The sequence below is a fragment of the Chinchilla lanigera genome, unplaced genomic scaffold, assembly GCF_000276665.1.
Source record: "Chinchilla lanigera isolate Chin_1 unplaced genomic scaffold, ChiLan1.0 scaffold00011, whole genome shotgun sequence".
Taxonomy (NCBI): domain Eukaryota; kingdom Metazoa; phylum Chordata; class Mammalia; order Rodentia; family Chinchillidae; genus Chinchilla; species Chinchilla lanigera.
Window position 1 is genome coordinate 31,130,322 of NW_004955412.1, and position 19,660 is coordinate 31,149,981.

General features: G+C 43.4%; 1 protein-coding gene across 1 annotated transcript in view; it reads right to left on the reverse strand.

Annotated features, from left to right (window-relative positions):
* Nucleotides 1-16,298: 16,298 nt before the first annotated feature.
* The window catches only part of Zbtb44 (zinc finger and BTB domain containing 44), a gene marked incomplete at its 5' end in the record, with an annotated part of 58,607 nt that continues 55,245 nt past the window's right edge, over nt 16,299-19,660 (reverse strand). The window contains 1 exon segment of the mRNA XM_013511098.1: nt 16,299-17,708. Coding sequence (XP_013366552.1) covers nt 17,426-17,708 — 283 coding nt within the window. The 3' untranslated portion in view covers nt 16,299-17,425.

The following is a 19,660-nucleotide window of genomic DNA, read 5'->3' on the forward strand; positions in this document are numbered from 1 at the left end:
CTGCCTGGAGGACCCGCACGTTCCCAGGCGGGCTCAAAGGTGGCTCTTAAGGTTGAGGGAAACGGGGCGAGTGCTGTGACTGAGGTGGTATTAGCGCTGTAAGCGACAAGGGTGAAGCTATGTCCTGTTTGACACCCCAGATGGACACCTGGGACACAGGTACATCCGAACACACACACATACACACGCGTGCACACACACGTGAGCATTAGGGCAGTGTGGGGTAGGGTGTGTGTGTGTGTGTGTGTGTGTGCGCGCGCGCGGATGTACCTGTATCCCACGCTGCCCCAATGCCCGTGTGTGTGTGTGTGTGTGTGGTTTGGCCTGGCCTCTGCCCAGACACCCTCTCCCTTCCCCCAGAGGCATCCAAGGTGCCTCTGAGCTGAAAACCGTTGCACTTTTCCGGGCTTGGGGTCGTGGTGTGCACCTGTATGCGTGCATGGTGCTCATTTGCAGTCCTATTTAAGGGAAACTGGATCTTCTGGTCCATGATTCTCAAATGTGAATTTCTTGGGGCTGTGAAATGACAGGAGAATCCAGTGTTTAATGAAGAATGGCATCTCCTAAGGTGTGTTTTTGGTGTTTGTTTTAAATACAGGCTGGCCTCAAACTTAGGATCCTGTGTCAGCCTCCCTAGTGGCTGGGATTATGTAAACCTCACAACAATCCTGTGGTCACTGCCATCTTACAGACAGAAAGCCAGTGCACACTTAGGAATATTGGCTCTAGGATTTTAATGCTGACAGTCTGAGCCATACTCGGGCACTGAGCTAGGGATTTGTATGTACCTCACCACATGCTATGCATTATTCACATACTACCACCATTTCTTAAAGGGCATGCTACCACACACGTCGAAAGCAGTCATGCTTATAGCATAGAAGTCATTTAAGTGCTTCAAGTTGGGGATACTCTTCTGCATTTTTTTCTGTGTACCAGAGACAGTGTTTCCAGGGAGCAGATGTGAGTGGACTGGTGTTTGGCAACTGTTCCTCTAAGCATGAATCCCTTTCCCTTGAGAATCCTGACAGGCCTCACAGACCTGCTGCCCTGAGGTCTTCCTGCCTGGAGGCCCAGTTTGCAGGCTGGGGGTTTGCTCTAGGCTGGTCATGTGCGTGTCTGCCTGCGGCTTCGTCATTCCGGTTGGAGGAAGGTGTTGCTGCTTTTTAGGTCCCTAGGGTCCACTGTGGGAAGAACTTGCATTGGTTTTGATGCCAGCTCAAGTTGTCCAGGAAGGATGGTGGGCTAGGAAGGGAAGGAGGAGAATGCTGGTCAGAAGGAGGCAGGGACAACGGCTGTCACAGGGGGCCACTGCGTGGGTGCCCTCAGGGTGCCCGGGAGGCAGCTGGTAGACCCTGATAGTACTGGGAAAGATGAGGGCAAACCCCAGAGCAGAAAAGTGGCTATTTCTGTCTGGATTTAAGGTGCTAGGGGTGTCTAGAAAACAGTCTGCACTGCTCTTCCCCAAGGTGAGGAGCGCTGCTTTGACAGATGCTGTGGCCCGGCTCCTGGAACAGTGTGTGTGTGTGTGTGTGTGTGTGTGTGTGTGTGTGTGTGTGTCTGCCCTGGCTTTGCTCTGAGCTCGAGGTGCAGAGCAGAGGATAGCCGGAGCCCCGAGGGCGAGCAGGCTGAGCCTGGCACATATGTGGTGGCCCTGCACACTGAGGGTGTCACCAAAAGGCTTGCGTGGTCTGGTGCGCTCACGGCGAGGGTGCGGTGTGACGAAGACACTCACTCGCAGGCTCTCGCCCAGCCCGATGATCCTTTCCCGCCACCCTTCCCTCTCTTCCGAGCCCCTTCTCCGCGTGCCTGCAGCGGGGAGGCTGTCTTTTCCTCTGTCCTTTCCTAAAAAGCCAGTTTCCAGGCATAGCTCCGTTCCATTGTCTCAGCACCTTCCGGCAGGAGGCGTGTGTGTATTTTCCTGGGCTACGAACCCAACTTTCCTCTGCTCGCTGCGCCGTGCCTGCACCTTGGAGCTTATCGCTGTTTCCCTGCCCACACCCTGGAATCAGAGCCGCTCGTCTCCCTGCCAGGCCTCTCTGGAACCTCATATGGTCTTGTTTAACTCTACTGGGAAATTCTTCCATTCTCGGCCGATCTCTTTCCACAAGGCTCTGGAACACGGTGTGTGGGTTGGGGGTGGTGGAGCGGCCCATGGGGGGGTGGTGCGTTTGGAGGACCGTTCCCAAGGTCACAGGGCATCGACTCCTCTTCGAGGTCACAGTTCTAGCACTATGTGCACAGCTAAGGAAGGCAGTACAGGAAAAATGTCCAGATGTAGTCTAAGGGAGAAAACAGATCAATGTTAAAAGCATGTGGCTCTTGCAAAATAAATAAATAAAAGTTATTCGTATAAATGAGTGGAAAGGGGGAAAAAGCCATTCTTTAATTCACCAACCCGTCGTCATGTATGATTGGGACCCAGGAGGGTCCTGGATGCGGCACATGGCTGCACAGGGCTCGGCAGGACCCCAGGCGAGCAGTCAGCCACGAGGCGCGGTGCTGGGCACACCCAGAGCCGGAGGGAGCCGGGCCCAGCATGCAGATCCTGGTGTGCGCCAGTGTCTGCCTGAGGGTCCTGACTCCGAGGAAAGGTGGCCCTGCCCGGGCTTTGCAGGTGTGTCACGGACTCCTGCTGGCTGTGAACGCGTTTCCTGGGTTAGCAGCTGCCTGAGCACTGTTCTTTTAGAACAAGGAAAACATCAGTATGCCTACTCCAAGGGAAAGAGCCTCATGGCTGCCCAGGCAGCCTCCAGGCAGGACTCTAATCCCCTAACGTTGTCGGGGTGCAGCTCAGCTTGCTGGGACCGCTGGAGGGGATGGACTTGCTGTGCCTCCACCTCGCCTGAACCCCTGCCCTTGCCACAGGGGACTGGACCCTGTGTCTCCCAGCTGGGTGCTGGGGCTCTGTAGGATCTGGATATGGTCACTCAATAGTGGGAGACGAGCAGCAGTGACGACCAGCAGAGTCACCAGTACTTGATTCTCCTCCACCTCACCTTCATGAAGGTGGTCATTCTCACGGAAGAGGAGACAGGTCCCCAGGAAGCAGGTGGGGAGGAGGCACCCCGGCTCCGCTGCAACAGTCTGTGCGCCCTCTGGAGCCAAGGCCTTCTTCCCGGGGGCTCTGAGGTGCGGGATCCAGGACTTTCTTGCCAGGTAATAAATTCATTGGCTGAGGCACACACGGAAAGGTCAAAAGGAACGTTCGTCGCTGGGCTCTGAAATGGCTCCTTCAGCATTTTCAGATCTTTCCTGTTCCACTTCCTTGGCTACCCCAGCAGGCCCTGGGCATTTCCCTTTCTCTCGGCCAGGCCATCTGCTTTCTCTTACTCCTCTGCCTTGGGGCAGTGTGGACCAGAGGGAGAAATGTTTCCTTGAGGTCTTGGCCCTGGGCAGCAGAACACGGTGTTCTGTCCTGATTCAGAGGACCCAGCCCCTGCCTGCTACCTCCCTCCCCTGAGCGCTTTGTTTCTGCCCGGTGTTGTGCGGCTTTGCGGCAAAGCTTAGCGAGAGGAGAGGCCGGAAGTGACGGGGTACCTTGGCCTGCTGCCTCGCATGAAAAAGGAAATTCTGTGGGATGTCGGGTGGGTGGGGCACCGCTGAGCCCAGACTTCCCTGTCTCTGAGACCCACAAGTTGAATCTGTGTTTGGGGACGGAAATATTTCTGCACCAGGTGTGACAAGGACTTTCTTGGACCTGAGGAAATGGAGCAAAAACCAAACTGAAAACACAATTCCATTTGTTCTAGTTTAAAGGCCTTGGAAAGACAAACAAAGTATTAACAGTTTGAACTGTTTTATTGGGTACTTGTATTGGGTAGTTTGGATTAAGGGTAAGTAAAGAACCTTTTGGCTTTCGTCCTTGCCCTGCAGCTCTTTCCAGGCGAGAGCAGTAGGGGGCGCTCACACACCACATCTCAGTGCAGTCCTTGGCCAGAGCCGCGCAGCAGGCCAAGTACTGTGTGGTTCAGAAGTAAGTTTGGGGTAGCCCACCTCTCTCCACCTCCCACACAATGTGTGGTGCTTTCTGGCAAAACACAGATGTCAAGCTCCTTTACTCCCACGAGTGGAAACAGCACGGCAAAGGCGCCCATCCCACGGCTGGCTGCGCTGGCTTTTCGAGGGCGCTGGCTGATGGCTTTTGCATGCGGTGGAAGCGCTCGCGGTGCTCCGGAGAGACTGGCAGGCTTTCTCAAGTCCGCAAGCGTTTCCTGAGCTCATGAGCAGGGCGGCCAGCTCTTGCTGTGGAGTGAGCCCGGAGAGTTAAAGGCTGGAAGACACAGGCTCCCTTGGCAGGTTCCTAGGCTGGCGCAGGTGTACAGAGGCCAAGGGAGGCTGGGGTCAGGGTCGCTGCTCTGGGGAACGCGGCGCTGTTTTCCTCTTCCTCTCATGGTTACAGAGGGCTCCAAGAGGCTCCTCAGCCCACCTTTGCCAGAGTTAGCGTTCTTCCTATTGAATGCGTCTGGAAACCTTCATATCTCTGAAGCTCTTAGAGGAGAGCGGCACCAATTCCTCCAACCCTTCTGTGCTAGCTCGCTCACCTCAGACCCTAGGAAGACTGAGATTCGGGGCTGGTGTTGCTGGAGGCCTGCTGAGCACCTCATGAGCCCCAAAGAGCACCAGAGCTGTCAAGAGCTTGGTGGCTCCAGGAACAGCTTGCAAACGGGTTCTACTTCATCAGTCAGGGTGGAAATGACAGAGGGAGGCAGGAAATGTGCAGGCGCTCATATTATGCCCTTTTGCTGTGGTGACGGGTCTCTTGCCCAAGCTGGCTGCATTCTCTTGCCATGCACTGCCTGGGGGTGGGGCAGAAAGGCAGGGAGCACAACTGTTTCCTAAAGACAAGCAGTGCATCCTAGAGTCTGAATTCTGTCCCTTTTTGACCTTCCCAGGTATTTCCCACTCCCTTGGGAATAGTGAATCTTGTTTTGTTTTGTTCATTGGTTATTTATAGGATGACACCACTGGTAACGGCTGGGAAGTGAGGGCCAGATTTCGTGTCTGCACTGAACACAGGTTGTACAGTTCTTTAATGTGCTTGGAGGGAGGCTCCCGTGCTGCAGGGCCAGGACCTCATGGTGGAGGGCTGTGCGGCTGGTGCCAGGCTCCTGCTCCACACTGGGGCTTAGTGTTCCCCTGACCTTGTCCCTGCCCGCCTCGCCACCCCACTCCCAGCTTACTCCTGCTGCTGGGAGGGGCCAGGAAGCCCACCCCACATAGGAGCCTGAATGAACCAAAGATGCATGAGACTCTTGGGTTGAGGGGAGCCCGGAAGCTGAGGCCTGTCAACAACCAAGCATGGAATGCTGGCTCTGGGATGGAGGTTGCTGGCTGGGGGGCGCTCAATTCGGGCACACTGTCATCACCGGGCTGATGGGGCTTTTGGTTCTGTGGGCCTCAGGATTGTGGAGCAGACTGGGACTCCACGTGTGTGTGGGGTGTGTCCCTTTGCACGTCTGGGGCTCTCACATATGGCAGTCTCCAGACCACAGGGAGACCCTTGCCCCATCTGCATGCACACAATGGGTTGGAATTCTCATAGGAATCACACACAGGCCCCAGCTCTGGAGGGAAGTGGTGCACAGGTGTCAGCACGGGTACCAGCTGCTAGTGTTGCAGGGCAAATGCACCTCACCTCCTGCTCGAGCCCCCTCCCTGTCACCGGCTGGGCCCAGGCAGGTGCCCCTCCCCCCGCAGGGTTCCAGGGAAGAGGTGCTCCCTTCGTGCGTCCTGGGTGAACGCAGGGCCTGTGCCTGAGGCCCAGCGGCATGCCTGACAGCGGACACACGCTGTTCAGCTAGCTGGCTATAGAAAGGGATGTATGTGGAGTCTTTTCAATGGCACGTTAAGCTCTCACGAGAGCCAAAAATCTGTAAACAGTGCATGTGCTCTGCTCTTTAAAACAAGGACTAAGACTACCACTGCTGCCAGTGCGGCTCCAACTCCAGCCACTCCTGGGCTTGTGTCGAACAGGCCTGCTCTGCGTTCCTCCTGGAACACCCTGCCTGGAAACCAACTCCTCGTGGCGTCGCTGCTGTTTCTCATCTCTGGCAGCACCTGCTGCATTACGCTTTGTCCTCCTTGGGTGTGGGCAGCGGCACTCACTCCCTCACTGACCTGTCCTCTGCCGGCACCCCTCCTGCCTCACTCCCCGCCTCCTTTGGACCTGCGCTTCTGACACTTCCTGTTCACCCACCCACACTGCCTTCCCTTGCCCTCCACTGTCCGCGGAGCCCCTCCCCGCCTGCCCCGCGCTGCCCGCCACCCCCCACCAAGAACAACTCCACCAGGGCAAGACGGGTTCTACTCCTGTGGCCTGTGGAGAAGTCACTTCGTGTTTACGAAAGTAACTGCAGGCAGCGGTCTGCACATTAGTTTATTTTCAGTCCCACCAACCTGGTTTAGTAAAAGCTAAGCTCTGCTAGAAAGCCGTAACTCAGTAACTAATCAAGCGACTAAAGCATTTCAATTGTACAACCGTTCTGTGGTGGCTCTCTTCCGGGTCTACCTCTGGAGCTCCTTCTCTTTCCGGAGCTTGAGATGGGCCCCAGTATGGCCCAGGCCAAGGGGTCGCTTCTCCCGAGCGGCCCCGCAGCTCCGCTCTCCACCTGGCTAACTTTGTCTTGGTTCGGGAGGCTCCTGTCCTGAGCCGGCCACGTAGGCTCCCGAGCAGCTTAGGCTTCGGTGCTCTCTGCGGCTCCGAGCGGCTTGCGCCCACGGGCACCTCACTCCCCTTCCCTTCTCTGGGCTTGTACCTCAGGTCTGCTGTAGTTCCTAGTGAGTCCGTCTGTGTGCTCTTTAATCTACGTTACACTTGTTCTTAGCCCTTCCACAGTGAGATCTGCTTGCGCCACTCCTTTGCCCAGAACTGTGACAGCTCCCTTTTACTAGCAGATAGTGTGTTCCTCAGGGCTTCTCTGGTGCAGTCCCAGTCTATGGTCAGTAATATTCTGTACCCATTCTTGCCCTTCAGAGACGCTGTAATGCTTGGCAAATTATACTGCTTCTACTCCCACAACGCTCCACCCCAGAGGCTCAGTGCTGGGCATTTCCTCCACCAGGCTGTAGCTTCAAAGGTCCAAAGGAACAGTTTTGGTGTCTTGCAGCTTTTTTTTTTTTAAATCTCTAGACTTCTCCTTTACTTCAGAAACACTTAGGTTCTGTGAGGTTGGACTCCATTCACTCCACCAACCCGGGGCCTGGTCACCCCTTGGGCTAAGAGGCAGTTATGGTCAGAGGCCCCCTGATGAAAAGGCGGTGCTGCACCAGGCTAAGAGGAAACCCGGCCTTGTGTAGGAGACTCTGGGAAGGTGTCCTGGGGGGTGAGGCTCGAGTGTGACACGACAGCGGACAAAGCCGCTGGAGGGGCAGGAGGGGCAGCACACACACCTGCTTCACAGAACAGCGGGCCAAGTCGCCAGGCTGCCTGCAGCTGTCCGGAGGATTAAACGTAGTCTTCCACCAGTTTCTTTTTGCCCTGGACATTTAGACCCTCATAAACTCAAGACTCTGCTGTATTTGCTGGAGTTGGGGCAACTCATCGAGAAACAGGATGAAGGTACCTCTAGGTGTTGTAAACTTCCTGGACAAGCGCCTTTAGGCTTACGACCATTACCTGGCAGCAACTGTTTGTCCACTCAACAGTGTTTGAGTTCTACCGTGCCAGGTACTACAAACATGATACACAGACACGAGGCACACTCCTTGAATTCAGTGTGTCAACTCCAGTGTCTTTTAGTAAGACTTAGAGAGTGGTTACTATATACTAGGCACTGCAGTAAGCACTTTATGTATAATTTATTAAATCCTCAAACTGCCTGTGGGAAAAATCTACAAGGCAATGGCACTGAGAAGTGGTTTGGTGGAGCTAAACACAATCTACCATGGGAACGAACAGCAATGCTCTCAGCCCCAGCCTGAAGGGGAGGAGCAGGTGGGAGGACCCAGGCGCACGTGCTGAGTGAAGCCTGAGCGCCCTTGAAAGGCCAGGCAACACAGGCTTGGAAGGAGTTCTGAGGGACAGCGAGCCGGAGACTGGCAGCAGGGCAATGTCCTAATGAGACAGACAATCCTAGGGGCAACAGGAGGCTGGATCAGAAAAGGGGCCCGACTCAAGAGTGGGACCAGCAGGAGGCTATTGCTATCTGGCCAGGAACACCAAAAGCTAGAAATAAGTTTACAGCAGCAGGGATGAAGAAAATAATGGGAAAAGTTATGAACAGGGATTGGAAAGATAACATAGTGAAAGTATTAACCAATCCCTACCTTTAGAAAAAAGATTTTATAAAAAAGTCACAGGCAGCAGGTGTGGTGATGCTTGTCTATAATCCCAGCATTCTGGGAGGCCACAGCAGGGATGCAAATCTGAGCCCAGCCTGAGCAACTTCAGTGACCTAGTGCAACTTTTGTCTCAAAACCAAGCCAAACCAAACCAGACTAGAGATGCAGCGCAGTGTGAAGGCTCTGGTTGTTCATACTACCAGTACCACAAAGAACAAACAGAACACAATGAGAGAGAGAGATACTGAGTGATTACGAGCAACTGTTTCCACACTTTAAGAAAAAGGTGCAGTGACTGTCCTTTAAGGGCAGAGATCTAGATTCTGGCATAAAAGACAGAAAAACACCCACCTGCATAATTCAATTCACTTTTCTCTCCCTAGAGGGTTTCACAAAATGTCAGCATCCCCCCCGCAAACAAATTCATCATGCTAGAACTGGCAGGACCAAAAAGTTCCTGGCTTCTCTTCCAATCACCATGTTTGGGAGAGTCCACTCAGATCAGCTGTTTTCCTATGAATTGGGGACTTTAATATTTTTGGTAGGTGAATTCAAATAAACCAATCAAAATTTAAGAGAACTACAATAATAGCAACAAGAACAAAACAACTGTTCATCCACAAGGGTGTTCAAGCCCCAGCTACTGATGTGTTTGCTGAGGAACAATTTCTTGATGGAATATATCCTATCTTGGTTGGATTTCCATCAGTACAAAAGCTTACTCATATAACACTCTCACATTACACTTTGTAATTTGGCTTTTACGCACAGGTTTTCCCCTTTAAACTTTGGTATGTCTATGGATTTTATTTTGCTAATTTGCTTAGTTTAGCAGTTAGAATGAACTTCAGTTCAAAAGAGAATTACTAATTTCATCTCTACTACTTGAGGAACACATCTTTTGGTTATTACTGTTACTATCACTCTCTGAAAGGAAGCTTTCTGGTATGTAGCTCGTATTTGAACACTAAGAAAAAATTATTTTAAATTCTATATTCTACACAACTATCTGTGGCTAAAGTTAGCTACTGAAGAACCTAACAGTTTGCTGACCTTGAATGACTTAGTAAACTTGTTAAAAACACTTAACACAGCCACGGAATGAAAGACTTCTTAAACATTTACATTTATCATCTTCCTCTCTGAAATGACTTGAAATGTTCCTTTGCTAGGGGACAATAACATTTTTTTTGTTGTTGCCTGTCAAGACAAACACTGTCAAAACACACATCAGGAGGAGTCTGAAGTTGGAACGCTCCTCCTTGAGGCTCACCAAGGCCTATTACCTATTTAATTAGTTGATCTCCCCAATGTAACTGTTTTCACTCTGATTTTAAGTTAAGGTGAAATGGCAATATTGGGTCTCTAGTCAATGTGATATAATTTTGAAAAAAACCAAGAAACTTCAGGAAGTCACCCATCAACCAGTAAGCAGCTTTCTTTTCATGCTGACCTCCTGTAATTAGCCTCCTTGACAGCTTCCCCACCTCTTGGGTGTGGTGTCTGCAGACTCTCTGACCTACAGCAGTTTTCCTACTTGACCAGAAAACTGACATGTGCTGTCTAATAAATATTCTCTAGTCTGAACATGTTTGATGAGTGTTTACTTAAATAATGAATTATTTTGATAACTTATCCACTGCACCTCAACCAACACCACCAATTTTTGCTTCCAGCCAATAATAAATAACAATAGCAGGAAGTTTTATTCCATAAAGCATTAATAAGATATTTTAATAAGGAGAAAACAAAACAAAAACAAGTCTTAGTCTCATATTTCTATCCAGACACTCAAGACTAGTTTTTCCCTGTCCATCCCTTCCAACTGCAACGTTGTGACCATGTAATAAAGGTCAGTGTAAAGATTTTTTTTAAAAAGTTTAAACCTTTTTAAAAAAGATTAAACAATCAAGCTAGCAAAAAGGTACTCCATACATACTTTCCTTATATCAAACAAGCTAATATTTCAATACAATGTAACTATACAGATTATATACAATACACATATGTTCACAAAGCAAACACTATATAGGCTCAGAACAGATCTGAAAAAACATGATATTCACATTGATTACAATAACTCTAAAAATGATTGTAACGTTGAAACGGCACTTAGTTTACAAAAAGTCACAAAAATATATATATATGTGTCACCAAGAACTATGGTTCCTGTAAAATACTAATAGCCAGATACTAGTATATAAAATGCAAAGTTCTGACATTGTATACATTTTAAAGAAATAAAACAAAATCCAAAACAATTTTTGTTTTTGTCGAAAGTCAAACATGCCAAGTAACTTAGCTATGGCCACTGTCACCAAGTAAAGCCATACTTGAATGAGATGATTGGGTACAAAGCTGGTGAACTGGGGACTGGCACAGTTGTACTGGTTCTAGAACAGGGGTAGAGGACATAAGAACACCCACCTATGTAGTTCAGTTCACATTTCCTCCTTCGCATTACCTCCCGACGGTTCAGTAAGATGCCAGTGCCCAAAAACACTCATAATGCTACAGCTGGCAGGGTAAGGTTGCCCCACACGTCCTTGCTGCCAGACTGTAGGTGAATATTAAAGCATGCGTTAGCTACATAGAGCAATCAGCACCTTGGGAGAGACGGTGGTGCAGTCTCCACCTTGGCTGCTTGCACTAGAATGGACTGGTTTTTTTTTTTTTTTTTGGTACCGAGAATTGAACTCAGGACCTTGCGCTTGCCAGGCAGGCACTTGTGCCACTGAGCTATATCCCCGGCCCTAGAATGGACTGTTTTCAAATGGAGCCAGATTTATGTTAGCCCTGTAAAATACTGAGCTACTTATAGCAGCAAATATGAAACTACAGAAACATGACTTTATTTAAAAATCCATGTCAGTTACATCAAAACAATTTTTCCCTTTCAAATCTATCTCCCTTAGCTAATACTAATTTCTTCTATCACTGAATTCTGGTCTGTTCTCTCAATCTGACTTTCTTATTATGCTGTTCTGGAAAAAGAGTATTTCCTAATCCTGGAAAAGCTTAAATTTTCTCTTAAAAATGGGATACAGGAATTATAAAGTAAAAAAAAAAAGTCTGTTCTAAAAGTATCTTTCACAAATATATATATTTTAATATTAAAATAGGCTACCTAGGATTTTTATAAAATGGCTTTTGAAAAGATAGCAGAGGCACAAAGAAGCCATGTACTATCCTCCAAATTGGACATAAGGTGCCGTAAGGGTGCCCTACAAAGAGGCAAGCAATCTCTATCTGATGCAACAGGAGTCACGAGTAACAGAAAAATTAAGTATATTATTTGGAATTTGGATCACAATAAAATGTTACTCTATCAGGAATTGCTGGTTTTTAAAAAATACCTTGAAATATAAGCATTAGAAGCCATCATTTTGTACAAGGAAGATAATGAAATAAGTTTATGATCTTATTCCTTCCAAATACCTGATGTCATTCATTTCAGGTACCTGAAAGATGAAAAACAGTGCAACTTTCAAAAATTTAATGGACTACTCTCAGTATGAGAGACTTTATTACATAGCATCTGTCAATTTGAAAATTAAATTGATACTGAACTAAAAAGAAATCTCCTAGAGAAAACACACTCATAACCTGATCATAGAAAAGGTTCTCTCTGGAAAGCAAGTGTTTCTAAGAACTGCATGAAGGGATGCCCATCTCACGAACACGGCCTCTGCTAACACCAAGGAAACAGTATGCATCCAGAGGAGATGGCAGCTTCTCCTAGAGCAACGAGGATGCGTCCTACCTCAGCAGGTGATGCACTTTGGTAAACGGAACATTCACTTACAGAATGCTTTTCTAATTTATTTAATCAAATAAAATCTGGATGGTCACGTTGGCATTTGGGAAAACAAAGGCAGTTTAGTAACAGTCATGATACTGCAGCTCCTCAGATAATTAAGCAGCAATTTTATCAATAAATCATCACAAGTGAGCTCAGGACTTCAGGCTTAATCAGCAAAATTTGTCAGTTTGAGAGAGAGGAAATGAATACATTGATTTTATAAACCAGCAACTTCAAACTCAAAACATTTTGTTTAGAACAATTCTTTTTACTGAATGTTTCATTTCCAACCCAACTACTATGCACACAGGAACCTCGGTGTTACGGTTGGAACTGGCCTGGGTCCTGTGCAGGGGAAGCTTAACGAAAGCATGACGACCACGTTAGGGAATCTCATTTTCAGACACTGTACTGCCAAACTCAGATTCTGTTACCAGTGTTTGGAACTTCTGAGAGGACTATTTTAAAAAAGATGTAACTTTTTTCTGTAATACAAACAGAACCACGACTCTTGATGGTAACTAGTACTGTGCTGTCACTGTATCTGACACAGGGGTTTAACTTCCCATAAACAGTGTGACACAAATCTCTACATACCTGAAGTGAAACATCCATAAAGCATTCCAGTCCAGTATGAGGACTGGCACAATTCCGCTCCACTGTGTTAAGAGGAACCATTATTGGTTTTGGCTAATGTGTCTTGCTGAGGACTTTCAAATAAAAATACCCTACATCACTACATTCTGTTAAGCAAAAATGACAAAGGAGTAACTTTAATTTTGATGATCTGACCTTAAAGCCTGGGGCAGTATGCTTATCTCTAAATATTCCTCATAGATATGTTTACTGCGATATCACACCCCCACTCCCCTAAATTTGTTCCACTGAGAAAATAAATCTACTTTCTATATATTTTTCTCTCAATAACTTTTTTTTGTTGTTTTTTTAAGACAGAGAGTTTCACTATGCAGTTTAGGCTGGCCTCAAACTTACTTTGTAGCTCAGGCTGGCCTTGAACTCACAGTAATCCTTCTGCCTCAGCCTGCCGAGTGCTGGGATTACAGGTGTGTGCCACCATGCCCAGCCTCCCTCAATAACTTTCAAAATCTAAATATATTATAAAGCATCTTATATCAATAACTTACAGTGAAAATCTTATTAATTTCCTTTTAGTAACTTTGGGCTTGTTCCTTCCAAATGTGAACTTAACTAGTTTCTTTTCCCCAGATAATCTTAGTAACTGGAAAATTGTTTTCTTTTACTTGGATATACATTTCAGAGTGCTAAGTTTCTATGTTATAGATGAGGGGAACAGTAACTACTACATCAAAAAATTTTAAATTCTCTTGTTCATCAATTCCATAAATCGTAAGAGTATTTTCAATAAAAATATTAAAACTGTTTTTGGTTTTTGAGACAGGGTCTTGCTATGTAGCCTAGGCTGGCCTCAAAATTGCAGCGATCCTCCTGCCTCTGGAATGCTGGGATTACAGACTTATGCCAAAAAAATTTAAAAATTTCAGACTGTTCATCAAATAAGTTTTCTATGTGATATACTAGTACAGAAATACCATTAATTATATAATAATGTAGTTTTCAGGGACTACAAAGCTAAAAGGATCTAAAACATGTGCTGAGAATCTTCTAAATAAAAGCTATTAAGGAACAGACAGGGATGTAGCTCAGTGATAGAGTGCTTGTCTAGCACATGAGGCCCATGGTTTGATCCCCAGTACTAAAAGCTAAATAAAACCAAACACTAGACTATATACCTGGCCTTCATGTAAATTAAGAGACTAAAATAAGAGAAAACAATGAAAGAAAGATTTAGTATAACTTCCACAGGCTCCTAGGGAAGCATTACAGACTGAACAATCAAGTTCAGTAAGTACAAAGTAAGTAACTTGGTTACCAATGATTAAGTCTATCAGATGTGTTGACAAACTCATCCCATTTGGTAAAATATTTTAACAAAATGGAATTTGTTTTCAAACCAAAGGGCATGTGTCCTAACATGGAATCTAGTTGCTGTAAGCCAGAAGAATGGTTGCTTAAGTTTTTAAATATAAGACAATGAGGCTATTTAAACATTTCAGTATTACTTTGTTTTACTGAAATTGCAAACTCAAAAAAACACAAAAATCTGGCAATGTAAATAAATGTGTAATTACTTAAAATAAAAACCAGTATTTTTTCTGGAGTAAGTAGAATCACTGACATGCTAATTTGCTTCCACTGTTAGAATATATCCTTAGAAATGAAAACAATGACTGAAGAAGCAATAGTATCCAGTATCATGGGGAATATATTTGCTTGCTTCTAAGGGGTATGTATTTGGTAGCTAAAAAACTGAAAATAAAAACTTTTCTAATATAAAATGCTTGGTCTTAAAAAGGTAATTTTTCTTGCATTCTACAATTTAAGCCCTTTAAATATCACAAAGGTACCCTCCTGGGACTTAAGAAAGCTAGCTATGCTTAAATATTCTAAACTAGCTTCATCTTTGCAATGTTTTCCATATATTCTGGTAAAAATTATACATCCAGGTACCCTTCTCTTAAATGAACTTTATTTATTTATTTATTTTTTTGGACATAGGGTCTTGCTATGCAGTTCAGGCTGTCCTTGAGCTAACTTGTAGCCCAGGCTGGTCTCAAACTCGCATCAATCCTCCTGCTTCAGCCTCCCGAGTGCTGGGATTACAGGCATGTGCCACCATGCCCAGCTTAAATGAATTTTAAATAAATTTAAATACTACTATATATACAGTTACTCTCTTGCAGTTTTGTTTTCTTAAACAGATCTATGAACAAAACATCTTCAAAGCATGTATCAAGAAAAATACAGAGCCTCCCTGAAACAGGGAAAGGCCTCTATCATTTCATGTTAAATACCGAAGTTACCTGTTAAGATTTGGGGAGTAACTAACTAGATATGCATTTTCACAGTATATTCAAATTTCCTATGAAACCTGGAAGTCTGTACAATTCGTAATTACCAATGAAAACCTAGAGTTTCCATCTGGGAAAGAATATCTAGTGATCAGTTCTTCATGGTGAAGATATAGTCAGAATCCCTTACAGCTGCCCGCTGCCAAGGGCTCTCTCACTGTAGAATTCTCAAGAAAGGGGATGTGCTAAAACATTTTCAACTGGGAAGTCTATTAGTGACTCTTACACAGTTTAAATAAAATTTCTTTCCTCCTTTTTGAAGAGCAATGGTGATTTCTATTCTTTGTTAGCATGGAATTTTAGGATTAATTTTAAGACATATAGTTCCATTTGAGACACAGCAGTCTTTTGCACAAAGTAATTTAATCCTACCAGTAAAGAATCATAAACTGTAGAAACCCATAACTTATAAACGCCAATTTTCCTGAAGGTAGTACACTTATGTTTGGAATTAACAAAACAAAACAAAAAGCAAGTTTGTAAATGAAACACAGAACTGGACATAAAGGCTAAGGGCAAAGTGAGTTAAAAATAGGTTCATGAGTGAAGCACAAAATTGGAAATGGGGGAGAATAACATAGCTCAGTGGTCAAATAAATGTTTAGCACATGCAAGACCCTGTGTTCAATCCCTAGTACCCACCCCCAAATTGCAGTGAAGGACAGCACAATATAAGCAGAGATAGAATATTAACCTAAAAAAATTCTAGTGAGTTGACTTTTTCTTTACATTTATGGGAGAGGAGGAATAAATTATACAAAAAACAAATCACTGAAATTAAGAAATATATTTAGTAAGGCCTAGCACCTGAATAAACTTTAAATTTCTGTATGACTATTTTGTTTCTCTTTTCTAATACATTTCATAATTTTCTAATCAGTTTCATAATTATTATTCAACTTTGGGTCTTTTATATACACAAAAATGATACTGAAAGTTCATTATTCATGGAGTCACAAATATTTCTGACCAAAGTCAAAGATGCTTTAATGACACCAGATGAAAAGTATATCCTAGTCTTTTCTTTTTTCATTTTTTGTTTTTTTGAGAGACGGTCTCGCCCTGTAATTCAGACTGGCCTGCAACTCACTATGTAGCCCAAGCTGGCCATGAACTTGCAGTGATCCTCTTGCCTCAGCCTCCCCAGTGCTGGGATTATAGTTGTGTGTCACCACACCCTGCTATCCTAGTCTTGAGCATCACATAAATTTCATCATCTTAGCAGCACAAAAGGTGATATTCATTACTTTAAGTTTTTTAGGTTTTTTTTTAAGTCTTAACAATTTGCTCTTCCAGATAGTCATAGATGATCACTTTATAGCCTTATCTTTTATATTATTGCTTACACTGTGTAAAAACTATAGTAACTGCTCTAATAAATTTGGCAATGTCTAAAACTATTTTGGAACAAGGATAGTATCATTGTCATGGGATTTTGTAAACAATCTTAGTTAAGAACTTAACCTCAACACAGAATTCTTTATTTTGTCCAAAACAGCACAGTAGAAACATCTCCAACAATACATAAACCTACATATAAAATATAGAATATCTCTAATATTTTCACTTTATATGGTAGCACACTGGCATACGCAAGAGAAAGTACTGTTGATGGGCCTAAGAGAAAAGTGATTTGGGCAATGACCTAGTTACTAGACATTAACCTCCAAAGACCAGTTAAATGTCAATTTTAGTCAGACAAGCAGTACTAGAAGAGTTTCTATGAAGCTCAGATTTGTGTATTTTATTCTGCATTCCCTGTCATTTCATCCACAGCCTGACTTCTTAGTCATGGTTCTTTGCCTTTGGAGTGGTACTAAAAGGTATGGGGAATGCCTATCTAATACAAATTTTCATTTAAAAAAAAAAAAAAACCATAATAGAAATGACAAAGCTTAAAAAAAGTATGCTGGATTTCAGAAGTATTTAGTGATTTTTAAGAAAGCTTACCATGAACACTTCCAAAAAACACAGGCTTTACAACGTCCTATGCAAGTAAGTAAACATCTACTCAAGCCATCAGTCAAATTCTGCTTAGTAACTGTTTCTCACGTACCTTTTAATCTTAGGACAATCAGGTCAATAATCATCTGATTTCTTTTTTACCTAATGATCTGCTGTTAGCCTACCTTTAATAATTAAAGAAAAAAACTGGTACATGTTTCAAGTCAACTGGTTTTCCTGGGTTTCATGATTTCTCTCAATATTATGTTACCGTATCCTTACAGAAGCAATTTCTCAGTTAAGAAAATAAAACTCAGTTGCAGGGCTTACAAAATGAAAAGGGAGATTCTTTCCCAAACCCTTTCTTGCTTAAAAAATTAAATTAAATTTAAATGTACAAGACCAAGCACAGGCACTTTCCAAGAAATGAAGCCAAATCACAAAACTACTGGATAGTTATAGAAGACAGCTCTGACTGTGGGGGGTCGTCTCTGGTAGCGTCAGCACGCGTGCTGGGCTTCAGCTGCTCTGGCATGTCTTCCTCCTTTTCTGCCAGCCCAGCAAGAGATCCCAAGGGGAAAGTGCTTTCACAATTCTGAGTGGAAGAGACCTGTGAAATTACAGGCATTTGAACAGAGGAGTTGTTTTCAAAACCATGTTCTCCAAGATCATACTGAACAAGGGTCTCTTCTTGGTCTTGGTTTAGGTAGTCCGGTACTAGGAAATCACTAGGTAAGAGGCAAAGGGTGAAATATGAGTTAATTTGAAATCTATAATGGAATACAATAAAAAGATATAATCTGTAAATCAAGATTGGGACTTTTTATTTCACAATTTCTCCAATAAAGTTAGGACTCAGAACTTTCAATTTAGAAACTGTCCTAAATATGAACCAATGCCATCCATTAGAACAAAAGTGCTGGTGAATCCTTGAGGGACCCTCAGAGAGGAAACAGCCTCTTTGTCTATGTTTACAAAACAAATACAAGTAGACTGCTCACTTATGCAAAGATTATCTGAATAATTTAAATGTTTAACTTCTGGGATGACACAGTAAGAGGCATACAAACCTGTATTTATTTTATTAATTAAGAAATTAAATCATTATGCATACATAAATGACTTACACATAATCTAATTTGTAAAGGTGAGAAATATAGAAAACAATTTATGTGTATCTTGCTAATAGATCTGAATATGGTAATAAATTCTGTTTGAATCAGAATTTGGCAATGAGTACCTTGGACTACTTATGTTTGTCCTGAAAAAAGCACTAAATTACTGATTTCCACAGGAAACGTGAACAGTAAAATGTACTGTAATGTTCATAGTGGATATTTTCTAATCATTTTTGGGTATTTAAAAACAAACATGAAGTAAGTCTTATCATAGATAAATCTAAATCTTCATTACGAAGAAGTCTCATTATACTAGGACTTCTAATACTAATACATTTGATAAGGCCATTTTATAACTGAATTATTCAGTACTCATAGGAAAACTAAAACCTGCTCATCTGCAAAGCAATTTCCAGTGTTCTATACTGAAATCTAAAAAGTCTTCAGGGGTTAGATAAAATAAAGGAAGGGTAAGGACTCTGCACAAGAAGACACAGGCACAGGAGTTGTTAACTGGAACTTATTTTAGCTCTAAACAACTATGTTTAATATGATATATATAGTCTAGGTTTGTGACAATCGTGCAGAATTAGAAACAAATCAAATGAATGTATGGTATGAAGGGAAAATCTATGTAGGAATAATTTGGAACTTATTAAAAAATAGCTTTAAAAATAAAAGTAATTTAAAATGTAAAGATTTATAACTAAGGTTTCTTACAGAGGTAAAATTCTCATATAAAGTATTTAAAAACACACAATAGAGTTTTCTATTTAGAGAAGGGCTTAGAAATTATCTTGTTCAGAATGTGATCCTTATGTATAGCTAAAATATACCATAAAATTTGGGGGAAAAAAAGGAACTATCTTGTTCAAGGTTTACATTTTATCTTTTGCTAAATTTCAAGCTAATTCATCTATAAAGTAACATGTATAATCAAACAGCAGAGCCAGAACTACAACCTGATTTCCTTGGGTGCCCTGAATCAGAAGAACAACTCTATTATATTATAAATAATTAGTGTTAAAATTTGGCGCTCTAAACTGAAAGAGAATAAAAGACCTCACTGATTTAAATCATCCTACCCATTATAACTGCTGTCAGAGTCCCTTTCTTACTGGCTAATGGATATTCCTTTACATAGGATGGCAGGAAGATAAAGAGAGAGAGAGAGAGAGAGAGAGAGAAAGAGAGAGAGAGAGAGAGAGAGAGAGAGAGAGATAAGAGGGAGGGAGACAAGAAAGACAGGAGGAGGAAGAAAAAGAAAGTGGTTAAATATTTTACTAACATCCAGTGTGTGAAGTACCCTGATATTATTAAGTATCATCTGACATGGTATACTTTCTAAAAAGATCTACTTAAGGTCTACTACAGAATTACTTGAACTTCGAATTATTAAAAAAAAAAAAAAAAAAATTAAGGATCTACTTCTGTAGGAATATATGTATATATCTATATATACACATACACATTTAAAGTTTTTATTTTGTAGCAAAATATTCTGAATACCAATTATGAAGTATTTATAACTTTATATACTTAGGAGATCCAGAAAAATTTTT